The 14,422-nt window shown below is 62.0% G+C and overlaps 2 protein-coding genes across 3 annotated transcripts; both read left to right on the top strand.

Annotated features, from left to right (window-relative positions):
* Window positions 1–514: 514 nt before the first annotated feature.
* Window positions 515–7,430, top strand: DHX33 (DEAH-box helicase 33). Of its 2 annotated transcripts, XM_044658960.1 has the most exons (12): window positions 515–722; window positions 2,364–2,524; window positions 2,814–3,041; window positions 3,158–3,328; window positions 3,625–3,810; window positions 4,316–4,427; window positions 4,618–4,777; window positions 4,903–4,991; window positions 5,069–5,199; window positions 5,336–5,539; window positions 5,829–5,915; window positions 6,972–7,430. In XM_044658960.1, the coding sequence occupies exons 1-12, from the start codon at window positions 515–517 to the stop codon at window positions 7,278–7,280; spliced, it is 2,046 nt and encodes a 681-aa protein (XP_044514895.1). In that variant the 3' UTR covers window positions 7,281–7,430. The 2 variants fall into 2 exon arrangements, with proteins under 2 accessions (XP_044514895.1, XP_044514896.1); XM_044658961.1 differs by lacking the exon at window positions 515–722 and having other exon boundaries at window positions 1,791–2,549.
* Window positions 7,431–10,267: 2,837 nt separating this feature from the next.
* LOC123246389 (complement C1q binding protein) lies at window positions 10,268–14,365 on the top strand. The gene is made up of 6 exons (XM_044675297.1): window positions 10,268–10,576; window positions 12,609–12,759; window positions 12,886–12,976; window positions 13,093–13,188; window positions 13,310–13,432; window positions 14,021–14,365. The coding sequence occupies exons 1-6, from the start codon at window positions 10,345–10,347 to the stop codon at window positions 14,168–14,170; spliced, it is 843 nt and encodes a 280-aa protein (XP_044531232.1). The 5' UTR covers window positions 10,268–10,344; the 3' UTR covers window positions 14,171–14,365.
* The last annotated feature ends 57 nt before the right edge of the window (window positions 14,366–14,422 follow it).

Genomic DNA, 14,422 nt, shown 5'->3' with positions numbered 1-14,422 from the left:
CCTCCCCATCTGCAAAATGGGGGGATTCATCAGAATCTCTGCTAGGACTGCTTGTGAGGCTCAAACGAGGGACCCTAAAGCTCTTGGGGAACTGCCTGGCACACAGCAGGCACTTCATGTTTGCCATCGCTGCAGTTTTCTTTCCAGTGGAAAGGAATGAGGCAGGCTGGGGGTTCAAAATCCCCTCGGCCAGATCTCAGGGCCTCGGTGCCCACGAGAAGCCAAGGCCATGCCTAGCAGAGGAAGCGACCCGAGGCCAGCGATGGCACGCTGGGTAGTGCACCTTTAGGGCCCTTCGAGCCCTGCCCACCTGCGAAGTGAGGAGGGACGCCAGCCCCAGCGCCACCAGAACTACAAGTCCCAGCAGCCCTTTGCGCCCCGCCTCCGGCACGCAGCCGGGCTTCTCAAGCATATCTTCCGTTCCCCACCCTACCCTGGCCTTCGAGCGCAAGCGCCTTTCGAGACCCGACCCCGTGCGCAGGCGCGCTAGGGTCCCGCGCGCCGCTGCCCCGCGATGCCCGAAGAGCGCGGCCCTCCGCCGGCCAAGCGCTTCCGGGCCGGGCCCGGGGTCCCCGGGAACCGCGGCGCTATGCTGCCCGGGAGCCGCCGGTCGCTGCTGGGAGCCGAGGCCCTGGAGCGTCAGCGCCGGAGTCTGCCCATTTTCACGGCGCGCGGACCGCTTCTGGCCCGCCTGCGGAGCGCCGAGTGCGCAGTTCTCATTGGTGAGGCCCGGGATCCGCCGCGGGGCGGGCGGGAGAGCGAGCGGAGCGCCCCCAGCCGGCGGGAGGGCGGAGGGCGGAGAGCGGAGCGGGTGGGGGAGGGGAGCGGAGGGGACGGAGGGGCGTGCGAGTGGGACACGTGAGGAGGCTCGACGCTGCGTCCCTGGGGGGGGCCGGTGCGCATGCCCAGTGAGATCTCGTGGGCCAGCGGAGGAGCGACGAGCCTCCCGGGTCGCCCCCTGCTGACCGCGCTGCGGAGAACTGGGCAGCTGGAGGAGGGCCGTGGGCGAGGCTGACTGGCTTCTCGAAGCTGAGATGGGGCACGCGATTAAGATCTAGCCAGTGATCGGGGCCTTTGTGACTCCCCAGCTGTGAGAAGAGTAGGAGGGGGAGTGTGTGGCCTGAGGATGGCCTGGAAGGGGCGGTTATTGCCGTAGGCCCGGCAGGAGGTGTGGGAGGAGTGTGGCGAAGAGATGCTGCCCAGGTGAAATGGACAGGCCTTGGCGCCAGCCAGGGGGGCAGGGCGAGAGGGAGGGAGCCTGAGGGCCTGCTGGGGACCGGAGGGGAACCGCCAATCTCCCAGGGTTCCCCAGTGAGCCCGAGGGGAGGCAAGTGGAGTTTGGGCCCGGAAAGGGGTGGGATCTCGCGGAGACCTGGAGGCGGAGCCGGTGTTTTGGATGGTTTTAGGAGCCCCGGCCAGCCGGAGGAAGGCCGAGGGAACAAAGCCAGAGAACTTCGGGGATTTGGGGGTTCTCTAGCAGGGGAAGAGGGAGCTCTGGTGAATGGCCTCCCTCCTCTCCAGACTGAGGTTGCTCGGGTTGGTTTAGATTCCATTGTAGGAGGAGGGGTGGGGGGGAGGCTTGGCCTGCCCTGGCCCAACCGTGAACACTTCTGGAAGACCCCTCGCCCCCCAGGCTTCCCCATTGACCCCCCAGGGCAAAGGAGCTGGGAGAGGCCCGAGATTTCGCCCTGGAACAGCCCGGCCTCTCACCTCTGTCTGTCCCTCCTGGTTGCGGCGTTGGTTATGAAGGATACGGAGAGTCTGTGCTAAGGGGAGGAGACAGTGGCTTGGCTGAGCCTGCTGTGAGTGGAGGAGACGAAAGGGAGGGAGCCAGCCAGCCAGCCACAGAGGGCTTTAAAAAAGGCCAGCCAGAGTTTGTGTTTGATCCCGGCAGGCCTGTCCTCGGCTTCTAGCTGCTTCCACGGGACGCTTTTCTTTTGTTTTCTTTGGCTTCGTTTTCTTCTCATTTATTTCCAAATCACGTTCTTTCCCCCAAGTACACGTAAAATCCGTTTTCTGACCTTTTTTATTTCGAGGGGCCCAAGTTCTCTCCCCCCTTCCCTCTCCCCGAGATCCCAAGCAGCCTCCACGGGGCACTCGATGGCTGCGCGCTTCCAGAAAGGAGTCACCTCTGTGTGTAAAATGGGTGTCCTAGTGGTGACGATGATGACGATGACCTCTGCAGCCCGAGCTCGAGGCCCAGCACCCTGGCCAGGACTCAGGCCAACCCTGGTTCCGTCGTCCTCTGTTTTCCGATACGTTTCAGTCGGTTGCTTCAACTCCGCTGCCATTCGCTCGCCAATGTTGTCCCTGTGGCGGGCCTTGGAAGAGGCCTCTTAACGAAAGGTGGTTTTTTTGCTCAGGAGAAACCGGTTCAGGGAAGACCACGCAGATCCCACAGTACCTCTACGAGGCGGGCCTGGGCCGCCAAGGCGTCATCGCTGTGACGCAGCCTCGCCGAGTGGCCGCCATCTCCCTGGCCGCCAGAGTCTCCGATGAAAAGAGGACAGAGCTGGGCAAGCTGGTGGGTAGTTGGCTGAGCTTCCCAGGTGGGTTTTTCCTCTCTGCACGGGTTGGCCTTTTCCACTCCATCCCGGGCTCTGCTTAGCTCGTGACTCTGAGCCCTTTGTGGCGAAATGGTCCCATAAGCACGCTTGCGAGTCTGGAAGGGTGAAGTCGTAGATGAAGTGGGCCGGCCCCTGCTGTTACACAGGAGGAAACGGAGGCCTCACACGCACACGCACACGCACGGCCGCCGAGCCGGAGGTCAGGATCCCCGAGTCCCCGAGGCTCAGACTCCCTCTTTGGCGCAGGTGGGCTACACCGTCCGCTTTGATGACGTCACTTCCGAGGACACCAGAATCAAGTTTCTCACCGACGGGATGCTGCTCCGGGAAGCCATTTCTGACGCGCTGCTGCGGAAGTATAGTTTCGTCATCCTGGATGAGGCTCACGAGCGGACCGTCCACACGGACGTGCTCTTGGGTGTGGTGAAAGCTGCCCAGCGCCGGCGGAAGGAGCTGGGGAAGCCCGTGCTCCGAGTGAGTCCAGTTGGCGGCCAGCTTTGGCTTCCTGGGCCCCCCTTCTCCCTTCCCAGGGCGGGGAGGGCCGGGGCGGGGGGCTGCCAGGCCCCCGCCCTGAGCTGGGCTTCCCTTAGGTCTTGGTCATGTCGGCCACCATGGACGTGGACCTCTTCTCCCGGTACTTTGACGGCGCCCCCGTCCTCTACGTGGAAGGTCGGCAGCATCCCATCCAGGTTTACTACACCAAACAGCCCCAGAGTGATTACCTCCACGCCGCGCTGGTCTCCATCTTCCAGATTCACCAGGTGAGCCTCGCGGTGCCCGCGGGGCTGGGGAGCAGCAGAGAAGGCCCCGGCGGACCGGATGTCGGCCCAGTGGCTCTCCGTTCAGAAAGTACGGCTCTGGTTGGTGAGGCAGGTGCCAGCCTGGCAGAGTGGAAGAGAACATTGGGAAAACCAGGGCGAGCCACCCTGGGCTCCTGCCCAAGTTTCTCAGGAAGCTTCTGTGGCTCTCGTGCACTGGCCTGGGCGCTTCTCGAGAGCAAGGGCTGTTGGGGATGCCCCGGGGGCCTAATCGGTGTGTCTGGCTCTGCTCCTCGCAGGAAGCGCCACCTTCTCAGGACATCCTGGTGTTCCTCACGGGTCAGGAGGAGATCGAGGCCCTTTGCAAGGCCTGCCGAGACATAGCCCGGCACCTCCCCGACGGCTGCCCGCCGCTGCTGGTCTTGCCACTGTACGCCTCCCTCCCCAGCTCCCAGCAGCTCAGGGTCTTCCAGGGGGCCCCCAAGGTCAGTGTAGCGCGCGCTCCGCCTCCCTTCTGTTCGGCCGGCAGCAGAGAGGCGCTTCCTCTGTGCCAGGCGCTGGGCTCGCCTCAGGGTCAATGCACGGAGTGGGGTGGGACAGTGACCCCGACCTGGAAGCCTAATGTGGCTGCTTCTGCTGGAAGGTGCTATGGGGAGGCCCAAAGGGCCGGCTCGGATAGTCCAGAGTCCAGGGAAAGCTCGGCCAGAAGTCCCGGTGGTGAGCGGAGGAGCCACGAGACAAGGAATGTCTCCTGTGCTTGGGCCAGATCGAGACGGGTGAGGGCTTCCCGGCTGCCACGGCCTGGCGGTTTGGCTACTTCTCTCTGGACCCGCCTCGGCTTCCCCTCTTCCCCCTGGACTTTTCGTAGCCGTCGTCAGAGACGGCCATTTCTCCAAGCAAGCCGGGCCGGGGGGAGGAACCGAGAGGGTTTCTCTTCTCACCCCCGCCTGCCCGGCCTTCACGGGCGTGGGGGCTCCCTTCTCCCTGCAGGGTTCTCGCAAAGTGATCGTGTCCACCAACATCGCCGAAACCTCCATCACCATCGCAGGGATAAAGCACGTGATTGACACCGGCATGGTCAAGGCCAAGAAGTATAACCCTGGTGAGCATCGGGGCGGCCCCGGGCCTTGCTCTCCCTGGGCAGGGGAGGGCAGCGGAGGGGAGACCGGCAGGAGAGAGGGGCCCTCCCGCCCCCGGAGTCGAGAAGCTCCTAGGCGGTTCCTGCTCCGGAGGGCCCCACGTCCTCTGGACTAGCCTCCGCTCGGGCCTTGGCAGCTGCCATGTTCTTGCAGAGAGCGGCCTGGAGGTGCTGGCCGTCCAGCGGGTGTCAAAGACCCAGGCGTGGCAGCGGACGGGCCGGGCCGGCCGAGAGGAGAGCGGGGCTTGCTACCGCCTCTACACGGAGGACGAGTTTGAGAAGTTCGACAAGATGACCGTCCCGGAGATTCAGAGGTTTGAAGGGCTCCCCTTCCTCCCTGGCCGGGATTTGCAGCCTCCTGCTCTTGGGCCCCTTCCCTCAGCTGGCCAGTCAGAGAGGGGTCAGTGACGGACCCCCGCCCGGCTCGGGCTCTTCCTAGGTGTAACCTGGCTGGTGTCATCCTGCAGCTCTTGGCCCTGCGAGTGCCCAACGTCCTCAGCTTTGATTTCATGTCTAAGCCGTCCCCGGGTGAGTGCGGGGCCTTTCCCCGAGGCAGGGCCCTTCGGAGATGGGCTCTTCTCCATTCTCTGTCCTCCCCCCCCCAGAGCGTCTGCAGGCGGCCGTGGAGCAGCTGGAGCTGCTGGGGGCGCTCCAGCGCAAGAAGGACGAGCCTCTGGCGCTGACCCCGACCGGAAGGAAGATGGCGGCCTTCCCTTTGGAGCCCAAGTTTGCCAAAGTAAATCCCTGGGACCTGCCCTCCCTTCCCCTTCTCCGCGGCTCTCCGATGCCCACCGAAGCCCCGAGGGAGGGCGGGCGGGCGGGCGGGCGGGGGTCCGAGCTGGGCCTCAGCGCTGCCCGTTTATCCTTTGCAGACCATCCTTCTCTCCCCCAAATTTCACTGCACAGAGGAGATACTGACCATTGTTTCCCTGCTGTCTGTGGACAGTGTCCTCCACAACCCTCCCTCCCGGCGGGACGAGGTGCAGGGGGTCAGGAAGAAGTTTGTCTCCAGCGAGGGGGACCACCTGACCCTGCTCAACGTGTACCGCGCCTTCAGGAACGTGGGGGGAAACAAGGTAGGCCTTCCCCGGGGCGACGGGTGCCCGCAGGACCTTTCTGTCGCTTTCCCAGCTCTCCTTCCCTGGCAGAGGAAGGCCTTTACGCACACACGCTCCGGCCGGGGCGGCGGCGAACCCCGAATCCCTTCTGAAATGGCTCCGGGGGTCGGAGTCCCCGAGGAAGAGGTGGCGCCGCGCTATGGCCGGCCTCCTCGGGAGCAGGGAGCCCACGGGCACGGGGTACCAGCGGGCTCCCTGGCATGCCCACGGGGCACCAGGGGTCAGCTACCCCCCTTCTCGTCCCCAGGAATGGTGTAAAGAGAACTTCGTCAACAGCAAGAATATGCTGCTCGTGACAGAAGTCCGAGCCCAGCTCCGGGACATCTGTGTCAAGGTAATGTCGGGCTGGGGGCAGAGAGGGGGCCGACCCAGATGCTGGCGTGCGTGTGGCACTGGGGGAGCACGGGGGGATCGGGGAGACTCCCCCATAAGGCAGCCCCGGGCCCCATCCTCGTCAGTGACAGCTGGCTCGCCGCCTAGCATGACGGTCCTTCTCGTCTTGGAGGCAGGCCCGCATTCCTGCTCTGCCCAGGCGCTCTTGGGGCACACTGACCGCCCCTCCTGGTCTGGCCACACCTGCATTGATCTTCCTCAGCTCTGGGCGGAAGGGCCGTCCCCTTCATAGCCTCGGGAAGGGGCGTGAGGTGTGTCCGAGTGTCCGCCAGCCCCGGCCCCTCCGGTACTTGTTAAGTTTCTCCTGGAGGTGGCATGAAGGAGCGCCCACGAGCCAAGGAAGAGAGCCCAGAGTGAGCGTGGCACGTGCTGGCGTGGCTGCCCAGGGCCGCTCCTCCCAGGAGAGCAAACGTTCCTCATGCGGGGGGCGATGCAGGCTTTCATTTCTCATCAGGAAACGCCTCGAGATCTCGGGGAATCCCAGAAAACCCAGATTCCTTTTCTTCAGAACAAAACGAGTCCCGGGGAGGCCGCAGCTGGATTGGGTGGGCGCCGCCAGTGGGAGCAGGTGCCGCTTGACCTCATCTTTTCGAGGTCCCTGGCCGCGGCCTCTCCCGCTGCCCGCCAGTCTGCTGGAGGGGGAGGAGGAAAGCTCAGGCAGACCCGACGTGGCCGGCCCATGAGTTCTCCTCCTTCTGCTCCGGGTGGACCTGCGGCCCCCCCTCCCCTGTCCCTCACGCCGGTGGCCTCATCGAGCTCCAGACATTTGCCTCCTCCTTGGGGTCGTTTTTCCAGGATTTTGGTCTCTTGGGCCCCGGCCCCGGGTTCCACTTTGGACTCTTCTCGGCTTCTCCGTGGGGCGGGTGTGTTCCGTCGGCCCCACAATGGGGGGAGCCTCCCCTGCTTCCAGAGCTTCCCCTCCAGGTGCCAGCCAGCTGGGACTCGGGGCCTCGTGGGGGGCAGAAGCCCACAGGCCCCTCTCCTGCTCTCTGGACAGATGTCGATGCCCATCGAGTCCTCGCGGGCAGACACGGGGAACGTTCGCCGCTGCCTCGCTCACGGCCTCTTCATGAACACGGCCGAGCTTCAGCCTGACGGGACCTACGTCACCGTGGACACCCGCCAGCCGGTGGCCATCCACCCGTCCTCCGTGCTGTTCCACTGCAAGCCGGCCTGCGTCGCCTACAACGAGCTCTTGTCCACCAACAAGTGCTACATGCGGGACCTGTGTGTGGTGGACGCAGACTGGCTCTATGATGCGGCCCCCGACTACTTCCGCAGGAAGATGAGGGCCGCCCAGAGCTGAGCCCCGCGTCCTCGGGCAGGACAGGGAGGCCCCTTCGTCACTGGGTGATGGACCGCGTGGGCTGGGCACGAATCCGCCTCGGGTCGCTCAAGTTTTTATCTGTAAACAGTTTTTCAATCGAAAATGCAATAAATTTACTTTTGTAAGAGTTTTAGGGAGGAGCTGCCTCTGCACGGCCTCCGTCCATCCGTGTAGCCCGGTGTGCCCACAGAGGAGGCAGCGACAGCTGGTCCTTGCTGGCTGGGGCTCCCAGCCTGAAGATGGCGGCCCGCCTCCATCTGCCTCGGGAACCGGGGGGATGGCCGTGGGCCACCGATCCTGGCGGGGGAGCTCCAGGTGAGAATGATGGCGGAGCTGGCCATGCTGGTGACGACGTGGTAACAGGCCATGATGGCTGCTACCTTTCCCTGAGCCCTGGCGTGGCAGAGTGCTTCTCATGGGCCCATTCTTCATCTCGTTTGGGCCTTTGAGCATCCTAGCTTAAGGGTGCCCTTGCCCTGCACTCGTGCCACTTGCCAGGGAAGGGCGCTGCCTTCCACACGGGAGAAGAGAAGGCAGCCTGGCACGCCACGGCCAGAGAATTGAGGGATCTTTCGAGCAGGAGGAGGAGACGGGCCCAGAGGGTTGGGATAGCTTCATCCAGGAGCCCGCGGCCAGGTGACAAGTCGGGCCACACTGGGATTCTGGCCGGCCCTCGTGGCAGAGTTCTAGTCCCGCTTTCTGGCAGGCTGTTGGCCAGACGCACTCCGACTCACTGGTCCCGGCTGGCCCACGTGGGACGAAGCTGCCTGAGGCACCAGAGCACTACTCCGACAGGAGGGGACGGGGAGGAGCGAGATTGGTGGAGGAGGGGGGCAGGGGCACCCAATGGTGGGAGATGGGGGAGCTCCTGGCCAATAGCCTCATTTTTATTAAAAGAAGCCTGAGTGTGGGGAGAGAGGGAGCCAAGTACAGGCCTTGCTGAGGGTCTTCTCCATTTTGTGGCTCTTTGAATGGATACTGATCAGACACAAAGCAAAGGAGAAGAACAGCCCGAGGACCACTCGCGGAGGCTGAGAGCCAGAGCCCATCCTGTCGAGGATCAAACAAATATCCTCCATTGGGCATCAAGGCCCTTCCTCACCTGCCCCCTCCCATCCGTCCAGTCCTCTGCTCAACTAGAATCTGGCAGCTCTGCCTACTAGTCCCCCTGTCTTTGGGCCTTTCCTCTGGTGATAGAGGTCTGGGCCCAGAGTCAGGAAGGCCTCGGACATCTCTGTGACCCCTTTGGGGATTTTCTTGGCAAAGGTGAAGTGGCTTGCCCAGAGTCACACAGCTAGTATTGGGCTGGATTTGAACTCACATCCTCCTGGCTCCAGGCCCAGAATATATCCACTGCATCACCTGGCTGCCAGCACATTTTTATAACAACAGCAACTATAGGACAAAATTAAAAATCCCTTCCCTTAGAATCCATACTGAGCATCAGTTCCAAGGCAGATGAGCAGGAAGGGCTCAGCAATTGGGATCAAGGGACTTGCCCAGGCTCACACAGCTCAAAGGGTCACATTTGAACCCAGGACCTCCCTCGCCTCTCTAGCCATCTAGCTGCCCCAAAGTCCATTTTTGCCATTTGTCAACATCAGTCCCTGCATCTTTTACAGTCTGTTCCTGCTGTAGCCCTACTGTGAATTGGCGAGCTGCTGCCGTCACCTCTGCCTCTGTTTTGCATCAGGCCCCCAGCCTTCCCAGGTTTCTCCAATCATTTCTCAGCTCTTCCCAGTAGCACTGCGGCCATCTGGTCAGCATTTACCATTGGGAAGAGACAGCAACTACCAGCAGCCAGGGAGGGGGCACCCGGCTGAAATAAGCCAAGGGATCCAGAGCAGAGGAGAGGCCTGGGGCAGGGGGGCAGCGGGCGAAGAGGAAAAGCAGGCAGGCCCGATTATCAGAGTGAGGCTGAGTGGCAGGCAGGGGCTTGTCCATGAATGCGGGGCCACCAAAAAGGCTCAGCATGGGAGGCAACCACATGAGAACTGGAGATTATGGAGAAAATTGGGGCTGGTCTCAGGAGGAAAGCGCTGCTGCTGCTGCTGCTGCTGCAATGGAATGCCCAGTGCCCTGGGAGACAAGAAGGCTGATGGAAATGGGGGTGGGGAGGGGGAGCAGCTGGTGGGATGGACTGTGGGAGAAAAAGCTTGGAGTTGGGGGGATTGCAGGGAAACTTGCTGCTTGGATTCAAGGTGACCAGCTTCTTCCCTCAGTGGGTTGGATACAAGATAACCTCTGCCTGAGGTGGGGCTGGGATCCATGGGAAATTCCCTTAGGATCTCCAGGCAGCCAAAATACATCGAAACCCTCCACCAGAGGCAGCCTACAACAGTGGTGGTGAACTTATGGCACGCAGAACTCTCTGTGGGAGCCGTCCTCCCTCCCCTCAGTGAGCTGCTCCCCTCCCCCCCTCCACCATGCCTGATGACATTTTTTTCACATCACTCCTCTGCGGAGCAGGTGGCTCACAGGTGGCAGAGCTGGAGGGGAGCAGAGTGCTGGGACCACTCCCCTCCCCCCCTCTACACCAGCTGAGGACAATCCTCACTTCACCCCTCCCCCCAGCAGCCCAAGGGGAGCGCTTTCTCCCTCCTTTGTGTGGGGTAAGGTACCAGCATGTGGGGGGGAGGGACAGTGCCCTGTATTCCATTTCTTAAAGGTTCGCCATCCCTGGCCTAGAGCCTGGACACTTGGTGGCTACAAAGTATCCCAGAGGGGGGAGCCCCTCCCTTTGTCCTCCGGATACAAAGTCATCTCAGCCCCGATACAATGTAACCCAGGGCAGAGCCCTGGCTGGGGGGGAGGGGTGGGGGAAGCCTCGGCCTCCTTCAGGGGTAAGTAGTGGCGTCCACCTCAGAAGCCCAGCCTCAGCACAGAGCAGACACCTTCGCCTCCTTCCTAGTATCGCAGGAACTTCCGGGGAGGGCGGGACCATCTTGCGCCCTTCCGGTCTAGGGACTTCCCGGCGTGCTCCACGCCTCCGCTGCCCTTCTAGCCTTTCTCGTCTTTCCCTCCCCCCTCGCTTGTCTCGGTCATGGCTCCGCTGCTGCTCCCCCTGCTGCTCTTGCGCCCCGCGACCCGGGCCTTGCGCCCCGCCGCCCTCCCGGCCCTGCGTCCCGCCGTGGCCGCCGCCACCCGCGCCTTCGGGGGCCTCCTGGGAGGAGGAATCGCCGGTGCGCCGAGACCCGCGCCTCCCCGCCTTCTGCAGCCGCGCCGGCGCCCGCCCGGTCTATGCTCGTGCACGTGTGGGGGGCTCCACACTGAGGGTGAGCGCGCGCGCCACGGTGGGGGGGGGGAGTGCTGACTGCGCAGCCTCGGGAACTGGGGTTCCCGCCTTCCCCCACCCCCAGCAGCAATTCGGGGAGCTGAGGAGGGCGGGGGGGGGTGCTCCAGATTGCTCTTCGCTTTGGGATTCCTCCAGGTGCCCCCAGGGAGGCGTGTGGCCCCGTGGTCTGTGGGCCTCGCCTGGGCTTGGCCTTCCTCCCGCTTCCCTTCCTTCCAGAGTGTCTCCCCTGGCCCGGCCGCACCTCCAGGGCCGCTTCTGACCACGTGGTGGGGCGGCAGCTTTGCCTTTAAGAGGCTGAGCCCTGGGGGGGGGGGGGGGGGGAGAAGCCCTGTCTCTGACCTCTGAGCGTGGGCTGGGGAAGTCTTGATTCGGAAGTGAATGAAGTTGTTACATTGTTACGGACTCCTCTAGTCAATTACCGAGTCCTCTAGTCAGTGTCCGTGGGGGCGGGGCGCCCAGGTGCCTTCTCTTCTGGCTAGCGGATTCCCGGCAGGTTTGGGTGTGTCTGCCCACCCTCCCTCCCTCCCTCCCTTGGCACCTGCTCTGAAGGGAAGGAAGAAGCAGTGATGGTGTGATGTGCCCCCGGGGAAGGAAGAGGCTATTGCTCCCTAGTTTGCACTTGGGGAGACTGAGGCAGGCAGAGTACCCCAGGAGGGTCTTCTGGGGCTGAAGGCTCCTCCTCTCCCACTCCCCACCCCCCACTTCCTGGGACTTCCTTAAAGGACTGGAAGTGGGGAGAGAAGGCCTCTGCTGGGTGTCCTGGGAGCCAGGCAGCCAGCTGAGGCCTCTGAGCGGCAGGAGGGGGCCACAGGCCTGGCAGCAGCAGACAGGTGCTTCCTAAGGGCTGCTCTCTTCTCTCCTGGTTTTGCCTTCAGGGCCAGCCTACCTTGGGCCAGAGGGCAGGTGTAGATTCAGCACCTGGAAGCTGAGGGAGGTACTGCCTGGGAGACGACTCTGGGGAGCAGCTCGGTGCCTTGGGAAGAGCGTTGGGTTTGCAATCCAGCAGCTGCCTCCTGGGCTCACAGGGGCATGGGGCAAGACTTCCACCACGTGTGCCCGAGGAGCTCTGTGACCCTGGGCAAGTCACAAGTCATTAAACCCTGTGTGCCTCAGTTTCCTCCTCTGTCAAATGAGCTGGAGAAGGAAATGGCCAACCATCCCAAAATCTTTGTTAAGGAGACCCAAATGTGGTCCCGGAGAGTAGACACAACCGAAACTTGATAATCCCACTCGCAAAAGACTTGATGGGAGAGCCTGGTCCAGAGATCTGGGTTCAAATCTGGCCTCAGGTACTTCCTAGCTGTGTGACCCTGGGCAAATCATTTTACACACACATACACCCCCATTGCCTTTCCCACTCTTCTGCCTTGGGACCAATGCACAGAATTGATTCTTAGGTGGAAGGGAAGGGTTTAAAACAAAGACTGGGGAAACTGAGGCAGATTCTAGCAGATGAATAGTGTTTGCCTAACCTCTCAGATATTCTCCAGTAAATGACAAATGGACCGATGTTCTAGATACCCTCCCCCAGCCCCACCCCCCATCAGCCAAATGAGAGGCAGATTTCACTGTGGAGAGAGGGAGAGACCCAAACCTGGCCGGCTTGCATATACCAATCTGAACGATTTTCCATCAAGGTGCCACAGGTCCGAGGAGCCTGTTGCATTTGATGTCTTTAGTAAAAGGCTTCCGTTTCTAACTAGCTCTGGCATTCGTGGCCCATCGAGCAGGAGTCCAGAGAAGCAGTTATTGACACCAGCAAACATCAGCATTTGAATTCCAGCCCCCGAGTCCCCTTTCCGCTGCTTGGGGGCCCTCCCTCCGGCCCAGAGGCCTCCATGCTCTCATCTTGGCACTGACTGAGCATCTGCTTGAGTGGGGCACCCAGGTCGGGAGGGGGGGGGGAGGCACCACCTCCTCCTCGGATGGTCTTAGGCCCGTCCCCCCGCCCCGAGTCCTTCCTGGAAACCAGTTGGTGCTGAGCAGCTTCGGCGGCTCTGCTTGGCTTTCAGGGGACAAGGCCTTCGCAGAGTTCCTGACGGATGAAATCAAAGAGGAGAGGAAAATCCAGAAGCACAAATCCCTCCCCAAGATGTCCGGAGACTGGGAACTGGGGGTGCAGGGCACGGAAGCCAAGCTGGTCCGGAAACTGGCCGGCGAGAGGTGGGTGCGCCTCCCCAAGCCAGCAGGGGCCCCGGACGAGGCTCCTGGCCCCAGGGGGTGAGGGGGGGGCGGAGGCTGCTGCCGGGTGTGTGCAAACCGCTCTGGGCCCACCCTTCTCCCTTTCAGGATCACGGTCACCTTCAACATCAACAACAGCATCCCCCCAACCTTCGATGACGAGCCGGCGGAGGGACAGAAGGCCCAAGAGCAGCAGGAGGTGAGCTCCAGTGGGGGGCGGCTGGAGGCAGGTGCCCCCCGGGTGGGAGAGGGAGGGGGCCGGGCCGGGCCCTGGCGCACCAGAACTCTGGCTGACCCACTTCTCTTTGGGGCCAGCCTGAACTCACGTCGACGCCGAACTTTGTGGTGGAAGTTGTGAAGGACGACACAAAGAAGGCCCTCGTGCTGGACTGCCACTACCCGGAAGATGAGGTGGGCCTGGGCTGCTAGTGTCAGAACTGGCGTCTCCCCAGGGTTGCCGCCAAAGGTGGCCTGCCCGTGCGCCCCACACCCACCCAGGCCCAGCCCTGATTCCTCTCTGAAAACTTTCTAGGTGGGCCAAGAAGAGGAGGACGAGAGCGACATTTTCTCTATCAGGGAAGTTAGCTTTCAGCCCACCAGTGACTCGGAATGGAAGGACACAAATTACACCCTCAACACGGATTCCCTGGACTGGGTAGGTGCAGGGGGCGCTTTTCGCCGAAAAAGGGGCGCTATGGCCATGTCCCCTCCCCCTCCTCCACTTCTAGCCCAGCACCTAGACTGTCCTTTAGTTTAGCTCAGAGCCCCCAGGCTGAGAATACAGTCCCAAGGCGGGCTGGAATGGAATAAAGGCCCGAGAACCTAATGAGGACCTCTGAAATAACCCAAAAAGGATCCCCGTCCCAGAGTCTCTGGCTGGGCCTGCGGGCCTCAGTAGGCAGTTGGTGATTTCCTTGTAGAGTGGCCAAGCTCATCATCCCTCTCCCCAGAGGGCCTAGCCTCTTCCACCCCTTTTCTTTGGCTCCCCAATACTATTCTCTGGGAATGCAATTCCTCTTCAGTCAGGTTCCTGTTGCTTTTAAGTCTGAAGGGGATGGTGGTGAGGGCGCAGTCTTACTCCTTGGCGCCTCTCACTCTGCTTGGGGTCCACGCCCTCCCCTTTGTGAGGCAGAGATCTCTACAATAAGCAGCGAGGACCCCAGAAGTGGCCTGGAAACTCCTGATCCCAGGAGACCGGCCCACCGATGCCCCCTCGGGTAGCCAGGCTCTTTTCGTCCTGCAGGCCCTGTATGACCACTTGATGGACTTCTTGGCTGACCGTGGGGTGGACAATAAATTTGCGGATGAGCTCATCGAACTCAGCACAGCCTTGGAGCACCAGGAATACATCAACTTTCTGGAGGATCTGAAGGGCTTTGTCAAATGTCAGTAGGGGGCGGAGGACCCCTGAGCCCTCAGGAAGGGGTGGGGGAGAGAGAAGTTATTTAGCCGCAATCATGGAGACGGTTCGTAAGATCATTTTGGGCATAAATGAGATGTTCCCTAACCCGCTTTATTTTCTGGCTTGTCCTGCCACCACTTTTGTACGCGTCACAGAATGATGAGAAATAAAATTGCTTGGACTCTACTCCGGAGCGCCCCGTGTCAGTCCTGGTTCCTCCAGGGCCAGAGTCCCCGACAATGC

The sequence above is a fragment of the Gracilinanus agilis genome, chromosome 1, assembly GCF_016433145.1.
Source record: "Gracilinanus agilis isolate LMUSP501 chromosome 1, AgileGrace, whole genome shotgun sequence".
In the NCBI taxonomy this organism is placed as follows: domain Eukaryota; kingdom Metazoa; phylum Chordata; class Mammalia; order Didelphimorphia; family Didelphidae; genus Gracilinanus; species Gracilinanus agilis.
Note: the sequence above shows the minus strand (reverse complement) of the source record. Positions and strands in the feature narration are given on the sequence as shown.